This window comes from Pseudochaenichthys georgianus, chromosome 8 (assembly GCF_902827115.2).
Source record: "Pseudochaenichthys georgianus chromosome 8, fPseGeo1.2, whole genome shotgun sequence".
Lineage (NCBI taxonomy): Eukaryota > Metazoa > Chordata > Actinopteri > Perciformes > Channichthyidae > Pseudochaenichthys > Pseudochaenichthys georgianus.
The window spans coordinates 31,667,954-31,687,643 of NC_047510.2; the positions used below are offsets into that span (position 1 = coordinate 31,667,954).

At 43.2% G+C, this 19,690-nt stretch overlaps 2 protein-coding genes and 1 pseudogene across 2 annotated transcripts; all 3 read right to left on the reverse strand.

Annotated features, from left to right (window-relative positions):
- Positions 1 to 1,182: 1,182 nt before the first annotated feature.
- Positions 1,183 to 19,690, reverse strand: part of LOC117451738 (phospholipase B-like 1) — a 24,939-nt pseudogene continuing 6,431 nt past the window's right edge.
- Positions 6,776 to 11,856, reverse strand: LOC139432863 (phospholipase B-like 1). The gene is made up of 3 exons (XM_071204105.1): positions 11,571 to 11,856; positions 7,548 to 7,770; positions 6,776 to 6,874 (listed from the first exon to the last, which is right to left on the reverse strand). Exons 1-3 carry the CDS (start codon positions 11,638 to 11,640, stop codon positions 6,808 to 6,810), a joined length of 360 nt encoding a protein of 119 aa, XP_071060206.1. The 5' UTR covers positions 11,641 to 11,856; the 3' UTR covers positions 6,776 to 6,807.
- LOC117451739 (phospholipase B-like 1) lies at positions 13,839 to 17,145 on the reverse strand. The gene is made up of 6 exons (XM_071204104.1): positions 16,779 to 17,145; positions 16,466 to 16,666; positions 16,223 to 16,363; positions 15,950 to 16,135; positions 15,107 to 15,213; positions 13,839 to 14,662 (listed from the first exon to the last, which is right to left on the reverse strand). Exons 1-6 carry the CDS (start codon positions 16,921 to 16,923, stop codon positions 14,486 to 14,488), a joined length of 957 nt encoding a protein of 318 aa, XP_071060205.1. The 5' UTR covers positions 16,924 to 17,145; the 3' UTR covers positions 13,839 to 14,485.

Here is a 19,690-nt window from a genome sequence, read left to right on the forward strand (position 1 = left end):
TGATGGATCAGAAAATTGTTAAAACAACCAGCCCTTATCGCCAGCACACACTGCATCTACTGCAGGTAATAACACTTCAGATCATGGGGACATTACTTTACTGTCGTGGACAGAGGCGGAGCAGCCACAGCCGTCTTCGTTGCCCCAAACACCGCCACCCCTCGGCGGCCCGCAAGTGCCAGAGGACCTCTGCAAAACAGAGCCTGCAGGTATATTTAAAAAAGTACCCAACTCGCCTGCACAGTGGGGTAAGGCGCTCAGTTTGCAGCTCATGGTTTCAAAACAGTAATTGGCTGGAATATTCATGTAAAAAAAGATGCCATCTTCTGCTATGCATGTAGACATTTCAGTTCAAGTAAGTCAGATGCCTTCACCACAACTAGCTGCAACAACTGGCGCCATGCTCTTATAGGCTACGTGATAAGGGACTGGGAAGGCATGAATCAAGCAAAGAGCACATAGATCTCTTAATGTTGCTCTCAAAGTGCACCAGATTGATGGTTTTAACTTCAATATTTAAAAAAAAAAACTCCCCGGGGGAGCATGCCCCCGGACCCCCCCCAGAGAGGTGAGGACCCCCATAGAGGGTGTTAGGTACACTCCCCACTTATAAAAATAGCACTTTACCACTGCACCCTCTCTAATCTCAGATGCACCCCGAGTCATTTTGTTCTGGAACCGGGCCTGCCCCCTCCACACTCGTTGCTTTGGAACAGGCCCTCCGCGTGAACGCGCAAACGGAGGGATAGGGTGTAGGGGTAGGGTGTAGGTTCGGGAATGGGCCTGATTGAGTGAGTGAGTGAGTGTTGAGCGAAACCTTTCCTGATTAGCTGAATGCCGGAGGAAACGGGAACTAGGCCTACATTACATGTGTGCAGTGGCGTTTCTATATGTAGGCCTACATATAGAAACGCCACTGCACACATGGTATTAGTTTAAGCAGACTGTTTGTCTGTTGTTGTGACTCAGATGAAGATCAGAACACATTTTATGACCAACTTATGCAGAAATCCGGGTCATTCCAAAGGGTTCATACTTTTTATTGCAACTGTATTAATATTTGTGGCTCTAAATGATATTACAGCTGTTGAGCTTTGCAACACTCTCCTTAACTTCTTGTTATTGACAGCAGCAATACAAAGTCAACCCAAGAGTCACTGTTACACAAGTCAAGAGACAGGACGGTGCTGTACAACTTTAATAAACAATTAGCACATCAAATGTTGGCATGAAACAGATTTGCAGTGTTACACATCAGAATCATAAAGTTTAACCTGAGGATGGTGTTGGCACATCACAGACATTTAAGCATTTCATAAAGGGTTCCAGATAACCACTGATTTAGTGCATTGATTTTGCCATTTATAAAATCATCAAGTAACAGTGTTTAAGGCACAAATGGCTGCAGGTACCACAAATAATATAAATACTGATTATAAATCTGGTGTGAAGTTTGAGATTTCATCAGTTGGAAGGAAATGACTGTTACTAAGAAAATGCAAAAACCTTATAAAGAAAGCATTTGTCGGCCGGACGCAATTCTGACTCTCACAATTAATTACTCTGAAAGCATCAGACAGACTGAATTCCACACACACACACACACACCCCCCTCATGGCTCGAAGATAAGAGGCCGCATCCTGACGAAGGTGAAGTTGTAGAACTGCGGCAGACCCTCGTGGCTCATGCTGCTGAATTTATCCCATTCAAACGGCGGGAGTCCGTCCTCTGTCGTCGGCCCGTTCACCGCCTCCGCAACAAACTCTCCAGCCATGTGGAAATCTGTCACCTGGACCAACAACAACACAGGCATCAGAGAGAATCTGAGATAAAAGGCATTTGGTGCAGAAATGAGTCCTAAAACCGGATATTTGGTTCCTTTGTCTCCAAGTCAATATTTGTTTTAACGTGTTATCGGTTATAGACCTGAAATAAGGTCTGAGGTTAACCGACGCTTTGGAGGTTTTAACGTTTTGTTGTACAAAATAAAATATATCAGTAAATACCACACTGCTTCTATGCGTCTTTAAAACGGGGGTTGCTAACACGTCATAATGCCGACCTTTAGCTTGTAGATATCATCAAATAACGTGTATTTTCCCCATGTCTTATTTTCTGCACAAAGAAATCACATTGCTTCTTGTCGAGGGAGCCCTTGCAATGCTACCTACAAGGTCGGCCTACACAATACGTCATCAGTGTCATGTGAGATCAGTGTGGGGACAGGCACTACCTTAGTGTCGTAGCATCCGTTGGTGAAGGATTCTTTGCTCTCAGGTCGCCACGGCAGCAGATGGTCTTGCATGGATGCCCCTTAGAGTATGGATCCTTCTTGTAGTCTGCAAACGAGCAAAACATACATTAAATGTGCTCAATATGGAATTTAGAGCAGAACTGTTGCCTCCATACGGTTAAATATCCTGTAGTAGCTAGACGGCAAAGAATGAACGGAAGAAATTCAATAACAAGTAGCAGAAGATATAACATTTGAAGATCAATCTTATGCTACTGAACCAGCATTCACATAATAACGGATGCACCTTGCTAACCAAGCCAGGGAGCTAGCAACAGCATGACTCGGTATCCGACAGGCCTCCCTTCTGTCCAGATCAACAGCCAGTCCACATTTGGTCCCATAGGGTTACATTTGGTAAAAAACAGGCGACATAACGGTGACAACGTCCACTTGTTTTATACACTCCATGGTGATATCCAAACAAAACGAACCACACACCATTAGACCTCATGATGTGCTTCAAGGAGTCCATGTCTTTAACATCAGCATGGTCCCGGCGGAAGATCTTGGCTCTGGGACAGAGATCGTACGAGAAGTCTTCTCCGTACTCCTCCCACATCTCTCCGTACCCACTCATCTTGTAGATCTTCTGGTGGAAAGGAACGTTGTAGGAGGGCCAGTAACCTGTGGAAAATGGAGGCAAAGAGAAAGTCTTAAAAATTAAAAACACTACAGAAGAAACCGTGGGGAAAAAGATCTGATGTTACAGTACCTCTGCGCAGAGCCTGTGATTGGTCAGAATACTCCACCAGCCCGGGGATCTGCTCCACCACCGTCAGAGCTCCGTCTTCAACACTGCGGCCCAGCTTCACCTTGCTCCTGTCCAACACCATGTACTGGTTGTTGTAGGTGCCTAAGCAAGCAGATACAGATACACCCTGTGTTTTATTCCATGCTAATGTAGCCTTTAGCCCAGGGTTACTGCCTTTAGTGCTTTATACCCATTAGGACTCACCAGAGTTGTACATGGAGAAGGTCTTGGCCCACTCCTCTCCGGTGTGTGCCAAACTGTGAGCCAGCCTGACCCTCTGCCATGCATACAGGCTGTTAGGAGTGATCGAGTCAAACAGGGAGGAGTTAAATACATTGTTGCTGGTCTGGGTTATCATCAGACCACTGCCCAGGAGGTAGAAGTCATCGAGAGACACGAGGACACCTGGAGAGAAAGATGACCTTTTCTGACAATCTGGAAAACTTGGATTGCAAATGGATGCGATGTCACCGATGCTATCTTTGAGGAATTCTTGCTATGGTGAGTTCCTACGTACCCGGGTAGCTGCTGAAGGACAGTTTCCCAGTGGCTGTGTGGGGCTCAGTGATGTGGAAATCCCAGTGTTTGTAGATCCGCATTGTGGCAGCGTAAGTGTACCAGCTGGAGTGGGCAAACAGGAGATTCTCAAAGCCAGGCAACATCTGAAGAGAAACAGCCAACTGGAGTTAGACTCAACAGTCGATATGGTATTCCTGTGTCAGCACTAACGACTGGTGTTTGTGTCAACGTGGATCACACGACTGCACCTCAGGGTTATACTTCGTCCAAACCCGATTTGGGATCAGAGGTAAACAAGTCTTTTAGCTCTTTTGCAACATGGACCCTTTTGTTATGTTTCCAAAGAAACCCACAATATATTTTACTCGTGTGTTTTAGTGCCAGCTATGCTGTAGCTCTTGTGCTCATAACAACAAACCCTTCGCATCTTTGAATATCAGGCTGCATTACAAGGGTCAACATTTGTCCATTTAAAGTTTGACATACAGCATGGACGTCCTTTTGGATTCAACTTGTGTTCTTTTATATTGTATTTATTGCCTGTACAGCACTTTGGTCAACTGAGGTCGTTTTAAATGTGCTATATAAATAAAGATTGAGATTGCAAAAGCTGGTACATAATGTATTTGCTCAACACTATTTTGTACACAGGAGCTTTGATGAAAACACCTTATACCATTCTATTAATGTGTGCTTGACTCTTGCGTCTACTCTTTGATTTACATACGCCTAACGTAGAGTATGTAGCAGGCATGTATGTCTTGCCCTTTGACCTTGATGAGAGCAGAGCAGTGTCCCATCCCTGGGAGTTTGTAGTTCCTGAGCGGAGGGTTGGAGTCGCGGTGCAGAGCTGGGATCAGATCCAGGAGGTCCCCCACCGCATTCAGGAACTGGATCGCAAACAGGGACAGCGGCTATGGGAACAAGCAGATGAAGGGAAATGACTAGTAGTGCTGCTTCCATAGTAAGAAGCCACCCGCACAATAGTATCACTTACAAAACAACTGTTCATCGCTTAAATCAGGGGTGTCAAACTCAATTTCATCGCGGGCCACATTCGCATTATGGTTGCACTCAAAGGGCCGGTTGTAACTTTAAGACTATATAAAAATACATATAATATTTAACATATATAAAATAATGTATTATATTACATTATTGCTCTGCATTGGATTATTATCGGATAGGGTAATACCTTCATAATTAACTACGTCTGAAAGCAGAAGTCTAGGGCAAATAATTGCAAGTCTCTTCAGTGAGAAGGTCACAAAATGATTTTAAAAAGAAAAGTCACATTAAAAAAAAAGTCAAAATCAAAAAAGAAAAGTGACATTTTGAAAAAAAAGTGATATTTAAAAAAAGAAAAGTCAAATTCTGAGAGAAAAGTCAAATTTCAGATGCATTGTGGGACATGTAGTTTATGGGCAACGTTCCTCTGTAAAGTAGCATGTAACCGTATAATAAAATCATATTTTTTGCAAGCTCTTGTGGGGCCACATAAAATGAAGTCGCGGGCCGGATTTGGCCCCCGGGCCTTGAGTTTGACACCCCTGGCTTAAATCACTGAATTCGGGAGATTTTCATTCCATATCTGCACTTCCTAAGCTGCGTTTTTAAGTTTATGCGTCATCAAAAATATATGAATTAACTTAAATTGTAGCTTAACACAATAAAACAATAGTATGTGAGGTGTAGACGCAATACAAACAATGTTTTAAATTGTTATCCAGCAATATTGTCGGTTTCATTGATAGTAACAAGACACTTTTGGAACCAACGGTAGTATCATTTGTTGGATTATAACTAACTTTTGGAAAATATGCATCTTCTTTTTATCTACAGAGCAAACACAAGACATATAATCTCATGTCTCTACATTTTTAGAGTGAAACAAACTGTGATAAATGAATCACAAGTTTGGTATGAATTGGAGGTTCCTCATTTTAAATAAGAACTTGGCAGAGCCCTATTTAAAGCTTTAAAACATAAGTATCTTAAAGCGGAAGATAAACTTCATATTCATACCTTCATGGTGACTGCTTTGTCAGGGAACTTCTATGTGTTATGTATATACTTCAAACCTGATGTTTCCTATTGGTTTATACATTGCATGCACTTTGTCTCACTCTTGTTGTGGCATATTTTTGGATGTGACGAAAAGTTTGCTGCTAGAGCCGGTTTAAACAAGAGTTTCAAAAGATATTGTTATACTTATGTGGCTTTTCTACCTTTTTCCCTCGTTTCTTGGCCCATTCTGCGACTCCTGCTTGCAGTCCATCCATCTGAGCCACGAGGAAGCCGGCGTGTCTCCACAGAGGATCAGAGCTCTTGTTCAGTTTCACCTGCTCTCTGGTCCACGAGTCCTGATTCCTACACGCCCAACAGCAACGTTTGCAATTAACTGTTGTCATTGCTCATTAGAATTACTTAATGCCCAAACACTCAACGTCAAAGACTCTGAAGACGTGAAGTCCAACATGTAAATAAACTGGAATCATGCTATGAATGAAATAAAATCCCTTTGGTTCATATTTTAAACACTGCAACTTAAAAAGTTTCAGCACAATAATGTTGTTTCTGTTTTTCCTCTTCCTAACCAATAATGCTTACCATATACATCCACTCTGGACAAGAGAAGCCGAATGCCGTAAGAGAAATAGTAAAAAAGTTGTGTAGGCCTACTTCTATTATTCAAAATGTTTCCCAGCGATTTACAAACCAGAAGTCATCGTACGTCTGCATTTTAGGTTATCAGGAGAAACGAGCTAATGCTAGCCAGAAGCTAACCCAAATGGACTTTTTATCCAGTCTTCAAGCCACACTTTCCCCATGCACGATTAGTTTTGCAATACATATGAAACTAAATGAAGGACTTTAGTCATCGGCTGTCTGAATTTTAGGATATCAGAGTAATAAACGGAGCAAACGTTTGCCTTTAGCCCGTAGCCACAGATACCTCGAAGGACAATTAAGCTCCTTGGAACAGTTACGAACTCCCATCAAATACTACACCACCAAACTCGAGCACCAATGATATATGAACACGTGACGCACCTCGTCCCTCTTACAACCAACCAATCACATTCTGCTAAACATGCCGCTCTATTGAAGCTGCCAGGTCTTCCTGCCTCTGCCTCCTCGCTGTGCTGCTGCTTCTGTGTCCACTTGCTGCTGCCACGTTCATGTTCCTGCTGCTGTGTCCACTTGCTATTGCTGCGTTCATGTTCCTGCTGCTGTGTTTCATGTTGCTGCTGCTGGGTCTTGGATCAGCTGCGGATACATGTTGGTGTAGTGGTCCATCATCTGCCTGGGGAGGAAGAAAATGTGAAATAAATGAAATCAAAATAACAAAAACTGTAAACGCCTTAAACCCTGCATCTTATCTGTAAATGTGACCAGTCACCACTTGTTCTATCCGTTTTGAATATATTTGTACAACCTTGCATCAAATATGCTGGATTAATAGCTGTTTCAGCGGCATTAGTAGACGTTGTAGATTGAAAGGTCTCTATTTGGAGAATGTCAAATTATCATATAATCATTTAAAACATATAGTCTTATACTCTGGTTGCCTTTTACACTGTTACATTGTATGTGTTTAACAACATGTGTTCAGACATGTTGAGGATCTACATTTCTGGAGGGAAAAAGGAAGTGTAAAAGGGGGATATGCAAAGGGTAAGGACGGGGGGGTTTATGGTGTGATGGTGGGGATGTTTAGATGATGCCTAAGGGACTTTAACTGTGGGACCAGTTGGCTTTTCTCTCCTATATAGTGAGACTGTGAGCTGTGTTCGGGTGCAGAACTTCTCGGAAGTAGCTCCGTTCCTACATTTGGGATCGATTTCTCTTGTCTATTGACTTTCTTTATTACTTTATTAAATATAACAAAAGACAAACTTTGTCCATGATGAATCATTTATCAGTTTCTCTTAAGAATTCCCCCACAGAGGGCAACAAGACAACACATAGAGACTCACTGGGCCGTCAGGTAGCCCTCCAGGTAGCCGGCCAGGAAGAAGGTCATCTCATCGGTTTCAGGGGTCTTCCCGTACCCGGCACGGATCTCCAAGATGCTCCAGCCTGAGGTGGACAGGGTGTCATTCAGATACCCGTACGCACCCCCCTCGGTCTCCAGCACCCCCTCCTTCAGCAGGACCATCTTGTGTTCGGGGTCCCAGTACACCGTGGCTGCTGTCATCTCTGAGATGAAATCACACAACATTAGCACTGAGTAGCAGAGGTGGGAAGTAGTGGAGTACAAATACTTCGTTACTGCACTTAAGTACATCTTTCTGGTATCAGTACTTTACTCCACTACTTATTTTTCTGACGACTTTTTACTTTCTACTTCTTACATGTTGAACACAAATACCTGTACTTTCTACTTCTTACATGTTGAACACAAATACCTGTACTTTCTACTTCTACATGTTGAACCAAATACCTGTACTTTCTACTTCTTACATGTTGAACACAAATACCTGTACTTTCTACTTCTTACATGTTGAACCAAATACCTTTACTTTCTACTTCTTACAGTTTGAACCAAATACCTGTACTTTCTACTTCTTACATGTTGAACTCAAATACCTGTACTTTCTACTTCTCTACATGTTGAACTCAAATACCTGTACTTTCTACTTCTTACATGTTGAACACAAATACCTGTACTTTCTACTTCTTACATGTTGAACTCAAATACCTGTACTTTCTACTTCTTACATGTTGAACACAAATACCTGTACTTTCTACTTCTTACATGTTGAACTCAAATACCTGTACTTTCTACTTCTTACATGTTGAACTCAAATACCTGTACTTTCTACTTCTTACATGTTGAATCAAATACCTGTACTTTCTACTTCTTACATGTTGAACTCAAATACCTGTATTTTCTACTTCTCACATTTTCCAAACAGCTGGTTCCTTTAGTTTGAATGTGTGTTTGGTGGCGTGATCATTATTATTTAGAGTCATTGCGTGCCTATTGAGACAACAAAATGTCTACAGAACAGTCATGTCAGCTGAAAAAGAACAATACAGTTGAAGATGAGGTCCTATGTTGAGTATCTGACAATTGACTAATATTGATATTTATTTTTTGGGTTGAGCTGGCCTATATTACTTGTATGATAGTATATTGGTGCATCAACACTGTGTATGCTTTTCCTACAAAGGGGTCACAAGGCTACATGTCACATTCACTTAAATATCAGTATAGGGCCTGGCTCATTTCGTGGCATCTGCAGGCAGTGGCAAGTCCTTCCGGCATATGCCACAGAGGCCGCTACTCTGTGGTAGCTGTGGCAAGTACTTCCGGCATATGCCACAGAGGCCACAATTTCTCGAGGCATCTGCCGCTGCTCAACGGGAGTTGCCACAAGATGCCAGAGTAACGGCCCCTACACACGGCGGCGCGCGTTGCCGCTTCAACGCTTCTGCCCATTCACTTTGAATAGGGTGACGTCACGATTCGCCGAACTGCATTGTGGGAGCAAAGTGTAGCTTCTCTCGAGGTGCTCGCTGCAAAAGTAGAGCAATGTTCTACTTTTGCCGCCTCGACGGAGGCGTCAGCCAATCAAATCCCTCGTATGTAAATCTGACAGTACAAGCAGTAGCCAATCAAACCGGGTGTATGTTGGGAGAGCCAGACCGCAGTTATTTCCCATATGTCAACAAAAGGAGGAGAAAATGATCGTGGCGGTAGGGAACATACAGGGATACAAACCGGAGGAGCCAGGCATGGGGGGAGGTGGCAGAGACAGTGGGGGAAACTGGTAGGTTTTCGCTTGTTTGGGGAGTTTATATCCAGTGTATTTCGTTTGAATGGACAGCTAGCAAGCATAGACAGTATATTTAGCCAGCATGGATGTAGCATGAATGCTTTGCTTTGTATGTCCGGGACGGGACATTCATGTGATTGGTTGTTGGTCGGGCTGCTCGCATTAATTCCCCAAACTCAAGACACGCCCACCGCCAAGCGGCAACGCACGCCGCCGTGTGTAGGGGCCGTAACGGCCCGTCCACACAGCGGCGTGCGTTGACGCTTCACCATTCACTTTGAATGGGGTGATGTCACTTTTAGCCGAAATGCATCGTGGGAAGCGACGCGGAGCGTAGCTGGCGTGGCTCGCTGCAAAAGTTGAGCAATGTTCAACTTTTGACGCCTCGGCAGAAGCGTCAGCCAATCGAATCATATGCCAGTACAAGCTCTAGCCAATCAAACCGCTGCTTGTGTGTCAGGGGCGGGAGATTCATGTGATTGGTTGTTGGTCGAGTTTGAGACACGCCCACCGGCAAGCTTCAGCGCACGCCGCTGTGTGGACGGGCCATGAGAGTAGTGGGGGAGTTTTATACACTGGTGTGGAAATTCTCTGGCGTTATAATATCAGCGCGGCCGCAGTCAGATCAAAATGCCTGGTAGCTGCCACTCGCCTTCCGTGGCAAATGCTGCTATTTAAACCCGTATTTATCGTGTAAAATGTCGCTGTTTTGGCATGACTTTATCGAACTGATCTGTACACAGGACTGATGATCTGTACACAGGGTTGGGTTGTAATGGAACACATGTAACGGCGTTACGTAATCAGAATACAAAAAACAAGTAGCCTAACTGTATTCAGCTCGCGTTACATTTGATAAACAACTAATCCGAATACAGTTACTTTGGTAAACCTTTAGTGAATACATGTTGGAATACTTATTGGAATTATTGGTGGAAAAGTTTCCTCACAAAATGTATCCTAATATTCATTACCGGCAGAACTGTGCACAGCACAGCAGCATGTCTGTGAGGCCCCGCCCCCGCACGCAGATGAGAGAGATCTCTTTTTAAATATATTGAAAGCTAGAAACGGAGATGGTTCGATAAAACGTGCAAGATAACGTTTATGTAGCATTTCTTTATTGTCGAAATGATGACATTTCATAACTGGATCAAATCAAAGTGAATGGCCTGCTGCTGCTGAAGGCATGGGGCAAATATAAGTCCTTTGCCTAATTTATAAAGTAAACTTAGCATCTCACTAGCAGTGGCAACTGCAATCAGTTACAGCTGCCCTAAGTCTGTAGCCAAGTCTAATAACACCAGTGTACACGTTGCTGTGTCAATACAGATATTTATTTGTTAATTATTTGTCTTTACCATAGACTGTATATGGTCTTTACTAGTCATACACCTGGTTTATAGCAAGCAGTGGAAACTCCCCTCAAGAAGCGACAATTGCCAAGGGCGTTGCAACCCTCACTCGCCAATATTTCATCATAAATATAGCACGTTTGTTTATTTTAGCAAACCATGCTCCAAGTAAAATTGAATAGAAATGATAATGTATAATCTTTTTGAAAATAGAGATCGCACATCAGTCCTGTGTACAGATCAGTTCGATAAAGTCATGCCTAAACAGCGACATTTTACACGATAAATACGGGTTTAAATAGCTGCATTTGCCACGGAAGGCGAGTAGCAGCTGCAGTAAACCTTCTCTACTCTGGCATCTTGTAGCAACTCCCGTTGAGCAGCGGCAGATGCCTCGGCAAATTGTGGCATCTGTGGCATATGCCGGAAGTACTTGCCACAGCTACCACAGAGTAGCGGCCTCTGTGGCATCTGCCGGAAGGACTTGCCACTGCCTGCAGATGCCACGAAATGCGCTTGCCGTCTCTCTAAAATATCCTCCCCATGCATGTCTGAATTTCTTCTTCTTTGTTTTCAATTAATAAGATTAATGAATTAAACGACAATTAAAATTAAAGCTTAAACATTTCAGTGGCAGAAGCCTTGTAAATCTGGGGATTACCCTGTTAACTATGTGTAAGAATAGGTAAGAAAAACAAATTCAACTCAAGTGGTCACATCATAAATCCCAACAGTTGACAGAAAGTGCGAGACCAATGTACAAACGTCCATGCGTGCTTACAGGTAACCACTACCTGTTGTAGTTAAGCCATTAAATCCTTCAAAAACTACCCGAGATTTCACATAAACACGGACTACTTACTGTCAGCAGAAGCGAAGGTCGAAGCCACGGCAAACAAAAGAAACACATACAGCCGGTTTACTGACGGCATGGCTGTGTAAACGCCGTCAGAAAGTTGAAATGACTGCAGAGTAGACTGGAGACGCTGATCTTCCTGAAGTTGTTCGGGCAAAAAGGAAATCAGTCTTATGACGGAGGGGGGGGGGGGAAGTCCCAAGCAACCTGAGTGAGGCCCAATTCCAAACCACTCCCTCGACCCTACCCCTCCGTGATGGAGTGAACTCCGTCTGCAGCCACACTCGCAGCTCAACGCGGCTCCCTCCTGTCAGATGGAGGGAGTAAACACAGCAGCAAGCTTTGGGACGGCCTCCCCTCTCTCCGGCAGAAACAGGTAATGCCGTAACTGTATGTAACAACGGTTTCAAATCAGCATCTCTTAGACAAAAAGTTTAAATTAATAACTCAAATAAAACTCCAAACATCTTTCATTGTGTTTCAAAGCTCTTTAGTTTTAAAGCTGATGTTTATAAGCTTCTTAGTTTTTGCAACGGTCTGTAAATATACACAACTTTATAATAAAATGCACACAGTTACCTTTTTCTAGACTAAACACAGGTATGATCCTAAGTTAAAAACATATGAGGTTATCATGAGGTTGTTAACATCGCAATTTATCAGTGGATGTTTGCTGGAACTACTTGTAAACAGCGTGTTTCCTGACGGACACACACAGCGTGACTCCGGTCAGGTGGAGACCGGTCTCAAGTCAGCATCGCTGCAGACTCGCTGTTTGAGGGCTTGATAGCCCACTCCCCCTCCCAGGCCCGGTTCTACGGGGGTGCATAAGGGTGCATTGCACCCTCAGTTGAGTCGTTATGCACCCTCATTTGAAAAATTAAAAGTGAAAAAAATTACATTTTGCCGACTATTACTAACAATAGTAGTAATAATAATAATAATATAGTTGAAATAAAATACATTGTAATTGTGGTTGAATAGCATTGTCTGCTGCATTTATTTGATCAATTTAAACGGTAAGTAACGTTATGTCAGGTGCGCGTGACCTGTGCCGCTGCACATTCATCATCTGCAAGGTGCTGACACAGCAGTCAGTGATGGATCAGAAAATTGTTAAAACAACCAGCCCTTATCGCCAGCACACACTGCATCTACTGCAGGTAATAACACTTCAGATCATGGGGACATTACTTTACTGTCGTGGACAGAGGCGGAGCAGCCACAGCCGTCTTCGTTGCCCCAAACACCGCCACCCCTCGGCGGCCCGCAAGTGCCAGAGGACCTCTGCAAAACAGAGCCTGCAGGTATATTTAAAAAAGTACCCAACTCGCCTGCACAGTGGGGTAAGGCGCTCAGTTTGCAGCTCATGGTTTCAAAACAGTAATTGGCTGGAATATTCATGTAAAAAAAGATGCCATCTTCTGCTATGCATGTAGACATTTCAGTTCAAGTAAGTCAGATGCCTTCACCACAACTAGCTGCAACAACTGGCGCCATGCTCTTATAGGCTACGTGATAAGGGACTGGGAAGGCATGAATCAAGCAAAGAGCACATAGATCTCTTAATGTTGCTCTCAAAGTGCACCAGATTGATGGTTTTAACTTCAATATTTAAAAAAAAAAACTCCCCGGGGGAGCATGCCCCCGGACCCCCCCCAGAAGAGGTGAGGACCCCCATAGAGGGTGTTAGGTACACTCCCCACTTATAAAAATAGCACTTTACCACTGCACCCTCTCTAATCTCAGATGCACCCGAGTCATTTTGTTCTGGAACCGGGCCTGCCCCCTCCACACTCGTTGCTTTGGAACAGGCCCTCCGCGTGAACGCGCAAACGGAGGGATAGGGTGTAGGGGTAGGGTGTAGGTTCGGGAATGGGCCTGATTGAGTGAGTGAGTGAGTGTTGAGCGAAACCTTTCCTGATTAGCTGAATGCCGGAGGAAACGGGAACTAGGCCTACATTACATGTGTGCAGTGGCGTTTCTATATGTAGGCCTACATATAGAAACGCCACTGCACACATGGTATTAGTTTAAGCAGACTGTTTGTTGTTGTGACTCAGATGAAGATCAGAACACATTTTATGACCAACTTATGCAGAAATCCGGGTCATTCCAAAGGGTTCATACTTTTTTTGCAACTGTATTAATTTGTGGCTCTAAATGATATTACAGCTGTTGAGCTTTGCAACACTCTCCTTAACTTCTTGTTATTGACAGCAGCAATACAAAGTCAACCCAAGAGTCACTGTTACACAAGTCAAGAGACAGGACGGTGCTGTACAACTTTAATAAACAATTAGCACATCAAATGTTGGCATGAAACAGATTTGCAGTGGTACACATCAGAATCATAAAGTTTAACCTGAGGATGGTGTTGGCACATCACAGACATTTAAGCATTTCAAAAGGGTTCCAGATAACCACTGATTTAGTGCATTGATTTTGCCATTTATAAAATCATCAAGTAACAGTGTTTAAGGCACAAATGGCTGCAGGTACCAAAATAATATAAATACTGATTATAAATCTGGTGTGAAGTTTGAGATTTCATCAGTTGGAAGGAAATGACTGTTACTAAGAAAATGCAAAAACCTTATAAAGAAAGCATTTGTTGGCCGGACGCAATTCTGACTCTCACAATTAATTACTCTGAAAGCATCAGACAGACTGCAATCTAAATCACACACACACACACACACACACACACACACACACACACACACACACACACACACACACACACACACACACACACACCCACACACACACACACACACACACACACACACACACACACACACACACACACACACACACACACCCACACACACACACACACACACACACACACACACACACACACACACACACACACACACACACACACACACACACACACACACACACACCCCCCCCCCTCATGGCTCGAAGATAAGAGGCCGCATCTTGACGAAGGTGAAGTTGTAGAACTGCGGCAGACCCTGGTGGCTCATGTTGCTGGATCTATCCCATTCAAACGGCGGGAGTCCGTCCTCTGTCGTCGGCCCGTTCACCGCCTCCGCAACAAACTCTCCAGCCATGTGGAAATCTGTCACCTGGACCAACAACAACACGGGGATCAGAGAGAATCTGAGATAAAAGGCATTTGGTGCAGAAATGAGTCCTAAAACCGGATATTTGGTTCCTTCGTCTCCAAGTCAATATTTGTTTTAACGTGTTATCGGTTATAGACCTGAAATAAGGTCTGAGGTTAACCGACGCTTTGGAGGTTTTAACGTTTTGTTGTACAAAATAAAATATATCAGTAAATACCACACTGCTTCCATGTGTCTTTAAAACGGGGGTTGCTAACACGTCATAATGCCGACCTTTAGCTTGTAGATATCATCAAATAACGTGTATTTTCCCCATGTCTTATTTTCTGCACAAAGAAATCACATTGCTTCTTGTCGAGGGAGCCCTTGCAATGCTACCTACAAGGTCGGCCTACTCAATACGTCATCAGTGTCATGTGAGATCAGTGTGGGGACAGGCGCTACCTTAGTGTCGTAGCATCCTTTTGGTGAAGGATTCTCTGCACTCAGGTCGCCACGGCAGCAGATGGTCTTGCATGGATCCCCCTTAGAGTATGGATCCTTCTTGTAGTCTGCAAACGAGCAAACATTTTAGAGCAGAACTGTTGCCTCCATACGGTTAAATATCCTGTAGTAGCTAGACAGCAAAGAATGAACGGAAGAAATTCAATACAAGAAGCAGAAGATATAACATTTGAAGATCAATCTTATGCTACTGAACCAGCATTCACATAATAACGGATGCACCTTGCTAACCAAGCCAGGGAGCTAGCAACAGCATGACTCGGTATCCGACAGGCCTCCCTTCTGTCCAGATCAACAGCCTGTCCACATTTGGTCCCATAGGGTTACATTTGGTAAAAAACAGGCGACGTAACGGTGACAACGTCCACTTATTTTATACACTCTATGGCAGTGTTTCACAAACTATTCCATACCAAGGACCACTTAACCAATAAAAAAAACACTCGCGGACCACGTAACTCCACAAATATTCCAAAACACATCGTTTTTCTAGAACAGATTACAAATCGCCTGAAACTGGTACAAAGAAGTGGCAACATGTGTGATCAAGGTGTTGCGCTGGACTATTTGATGCAATCAAAAGTGAAACTTAAGCTCGCTCCATTGCGGAGATATTCGCGCGAGAGTGCGGAAAACTTAAATGTAATTATTTATTTCAAATGTGAAATTTTACCAATATACTCACGGACCACTAGGGGGCACTCACGGACCATCAGTGGTCCGCGGACCGCACTTTGAGAAGCACTGCTCTATGGTGATATCCAAACAAAACGAACCACACACCATTAGACCTCATGATGTGCTTCAAGGAGTCCATGTCTTTAACATCAGCATGGTCACGGCGGAAGATCTTGGCTCTGGGACAGAGATCGTACGAGAAGTCTTCTCCGTACTCCTCCCACATCTCTCCGTACCCACTCATCTTGTAGATCTTCTGGTGGAAAGGAACGTTGTAGGAGGGCCAGTAACCTGTGGAAAATGGAGGCAAAGAGAAAGTCTTAAAATTAAAAACACTACAGAAGAAAACGGGGGGAAAAAGATCTGATGTTACAGTACCTCTGCGCAGAGCCTGTGATTGGTCAGAATACTCCACCAGCCCGGGGATCTGCTCCACCACCGTCAGAGCTCCGTCTTCAACACTGCGGCCCAGCTTCACCTTGCTCCTGTCCAACACCATGTACTGGTTGTTGTAGGTGCCTAAGCAAGCAGATACAGATACACCCTGTGTTTTATTCCATGCTAATGTAGCCTTTAGCCCAGGGTTACTGCCTTTAGTGCTTTATACCCATTAGGACTCACCAGAGTTGTACATGGAGAAGGTCTTGGCCCACTCCTCTCCGGTGTGTGCCAAACTGTGAGCCAGCCTGACCCTCTGCCATGCATACAGGCTGTTAGGAGTGATCGAGTCAAACAGGGAGGAGTTAAATACATTGTTGGTGGTCTGGGTTATCATCAGACCACTGCCCAGGAGGTAGAAGTCATCGAGAGACACGAGGAAACCTGGAGAGAAAGGTGACCTTTTCTGACAATCTGGAAAACTTGGATTGCAAATGGATGCGATGTCACCAATGCTATCTTTGAGGAATTCTTGCTATGGTGAGTTCCTACGTACCCGGGTAGCTGCTGAAGGACAGTTTCCCAGTGGCTGTGTGGGGCTCAGTGATGTGGAAATCCCAGTGTTTGTAGATCCGCATTGTGGCAGCGTAAGTGTACCAGCTGGAGTGGGCAAACAGGAGATTCTCAAAGCCAGGCAACATCTGAAGAGAAACAGCCAAATGGAGTTAGACTCAACAGTCGATATGGTATTCCTGTGTCAGCACTAACGACTGGTGTTTGTGTCAACGTGGATCACACGACTGCACCTCAGGGTTATACTTCGTCCAAACCCGATTTGGGATCAGAGGTAAACAAGTCTTTTAGCTCTTTTGCAACATGGACCCTTTTGTTATGTTTCCAAAGAAACCCACAATATATTTTACTCATGTGTTTTAGTGCCAGCTATGCTGTAGCTCTTGTGCTCATAACAACAAACCCTTCGCATCTTTGAATATCACGCTGCATTACAAGGGTCAACATTTGTCCAGTTAAAGTCTGACATACAGCATGGACGTCCTTTTGGATTCAACTTGTGTTCTTTTATATTGTATTTATTGCCTGTGTGAAGGAAATATTTTTGTTTATGTGTTTGTACCAAAAAAAGCATTTTGTGTTTCACATAGGTCTGCCATAACTTAGAGCAGGGGGTTAAAGGTTTAAAGGGTTAAAGGTTCCGCTTTCCTGTTGGGGGACTGTGACTAACTGCCAGAGGACTTTAACAGACTGTCTTTGTCTCTGAATCCATGTGTTTTTGTGATTATCGATCAGAAGACGCGCGAAATAGAGGCTCCTCCTTGATTATCTGTGTAGATTTGCGCTGTGTTTGTGTAATCTTCAGTGTTGGCTGGGGAATCACATGATGAAGTCGTGTGAGAACCCTGCCAATGCTCCCGGCCGTGGCTCTCAATAAACTCAGGTGTTTGATATAAAGCGGACTCCAGCCTCCATTCCTTCCATCTACATTGCTGAAAAGAAAATCTCTCTCACATATTGGCGTCGCGAACAGGACACCAACATATTTTCGGATGCTGGTGAGTACATTTCTATTTTGAGATTGACTCGCCAGCGTTTGAGATCAACGGTGTATTAAAATTACCTGAGAGAACTGAGCTGCTGCATTTTTTTTGGGTTTCTCTACTCATTTACATCTGGAGGCTAATCTATAACCTCAGGAATCGGTGTCAAGGGGATATTGTCCTGGCCGATTTCCCCGTGTTTGTTGCTGGGACAGGTGTCTACGAGCAAACGCGGCTTATGTGAAAACTATGAGAATATTTGGGGCTAATGATAACCTAGGAATATCGAATTTCATCGATCTCCTCTGTGTGTGCTTCTTGGAATTAACTCACCAGGCAATTACACACAACAAATATTCAGAGAAACTTTTGAGAGATGCACCAGCAAAGTGGATTTTCTGAATTAGAGCAATGTCGCAAGATTTGTATTTAAACAAATCGCCGAATTTAGGAGCTTTCAGAGGATAAATAGCATTTCTGCTGAGGTGCCGATTCTCCGCCCCCTGGGGAGAGCTGCATGCAGAAAAAAGGAGCATACAGCATTATCCGCAATTATTTACGCTTTTGAACTAAAGAAAGTGCCTAATGTGTGGTTTGAGAATGTTGTATGAATTGCTGAATTTGGCTGTGTTTGCAGATACACGAGAATTATGAGGATAGAGGGCTCATAATTAGTGGCCCCTCTGAAAGTCTCCCTAATTCGGATTAAAATAGGCTGGAAGAGTTTTTTGTCGGGCTGAGTTGTTGAGAGTTTTTATGTTTGTTTGTCTAACTGCAGTGTTTGTTTGTATAATGGTTTCGTGTTTTTTTGTTTGTCTACCCGCCGTCTTGTGCATGCGTTGTAACAACTCATAATGAATCAGTCCACAGCCAGGGTAAAATGAACTAAAACTTCAGTTATTTCACCAAAATTAAATGACTTGAGAGAAATAAAACAATAATGTAAAGATGAAAAGCTCAAACAGCTCAATGTTGTATTATTTGTTTTCATTTATTCTTAAATCTATGTATTATATGGTAATAATGAATAATAAAAAAAACCGTAATGTATTGAACACATTCCAAAACAAAGAAGATAAGACAGAACCAGACTCAGACATGAGGACTGGCTTATCTATAGCCAGTTGAGAAGCACTTGAGGTGCTTGGCTCTGTGAGGCCTGATGTACTTATAGGGTTCTGTTTTCTTCAAGGTTGTGTCTTCCTAGTCGAATGTACTTAATGTAAGTCGCTTTGGATAAAAGCGTCAGCTAACTGCAATGTAGTCAGACAGTAATTGAAACTTTTGCGCTGTTGCTGCAAAATGAAAACCTTGTTGATTGTCTGTTTCCAACTGGCCACTGGAATCAGATAATTGATATACGTTGAAGTTCAATTACAGTTTAAATATAGTTTAACATTCTTTATTAAACTGTTTCAAATTATTTCTAGTACAATTGGTCTATACAGACATTACTACAATCCTAATAGTTGTCAAATACTGAGCTTATGAACAATAGAGTAAAGGTCGCTGGTTAAGCCAGGATCAATATACTTGTTGAGGTTTTATTGTGCACATAATAAATGTGTTTAAACGAATTGAGCAATTTTTTTTAAGGAGTATAATGTTGCAATTTAAGATAAGTAATTGCAGTTCAAAGGTAGATGTTTTTTTCTCCTCTCGTTCACGAGCACACAAAATAAATCATAAACATTTCCAAATCCGAACAGACAGAGAAGTAAACTAAACTATTTTGCTCTTCATTTTTAAATGGGATTTTCCGCTACATAACAGAAATTACAGGACTTAAAGAACGTTTTAAGACAAGTCATGGAGAGGTTTGCATTTTGGACGGAATCTCCCCTTTCCTCTGCTCCTAAAATCCTGCACCCGAGGTCAATCACAGGCGTGACCTTTGGAGGGGCAGAGAATC

Excerpts from the sequence above, each read along its gene's own strand:
- LOC117451739 (XM_071204104.1), bottom strand. The coding sequence starts at position 16,923 with ATGTTGCCTGGCTTTGAGAATCTCCTGTTTGCCCACTCCAGCTGGTAC. Across the intron at positions 16,667-16,778 it reads GTCCTTCAGCAGCTACCCGG|GTTTCCTCGTGTCTCTCGAT; the intron begins GTACGTAGGAAC and ends CTTTCTCTCCAG. Across the intron at positions 15,214-15,949 it reads GCACATCATGAGGTCTAATG|ACTACAAGAAGGATCCATAC; the intron begins GTGTGTGGTTCG and ends GCTCGTTTGCAG.
- LOC139432863 (XM_071204105.1), bottom strand. The coding sequence starts at position 11,640 with ATGCCGTCAGTAAACCGGCTGTATGTGTTTCTTTTGTTTGCCGTGGCT. Across the intron at positions 7,771-11,570 it reads GACCTTCGCTTCTGCTGACA|AGATGACAGCAGCCACGGTG; the intron begins GTAAGTAGTCCG and ends ATTTCATCTCAG. Across the intron at positions 6,875-7,547 it reads GAGGGCTACCTGACGGCCCA|GCAGATGATGGACCACTACA; the intron begins GTGAGTCTCTAT and ends CTTCCTCCCCAG.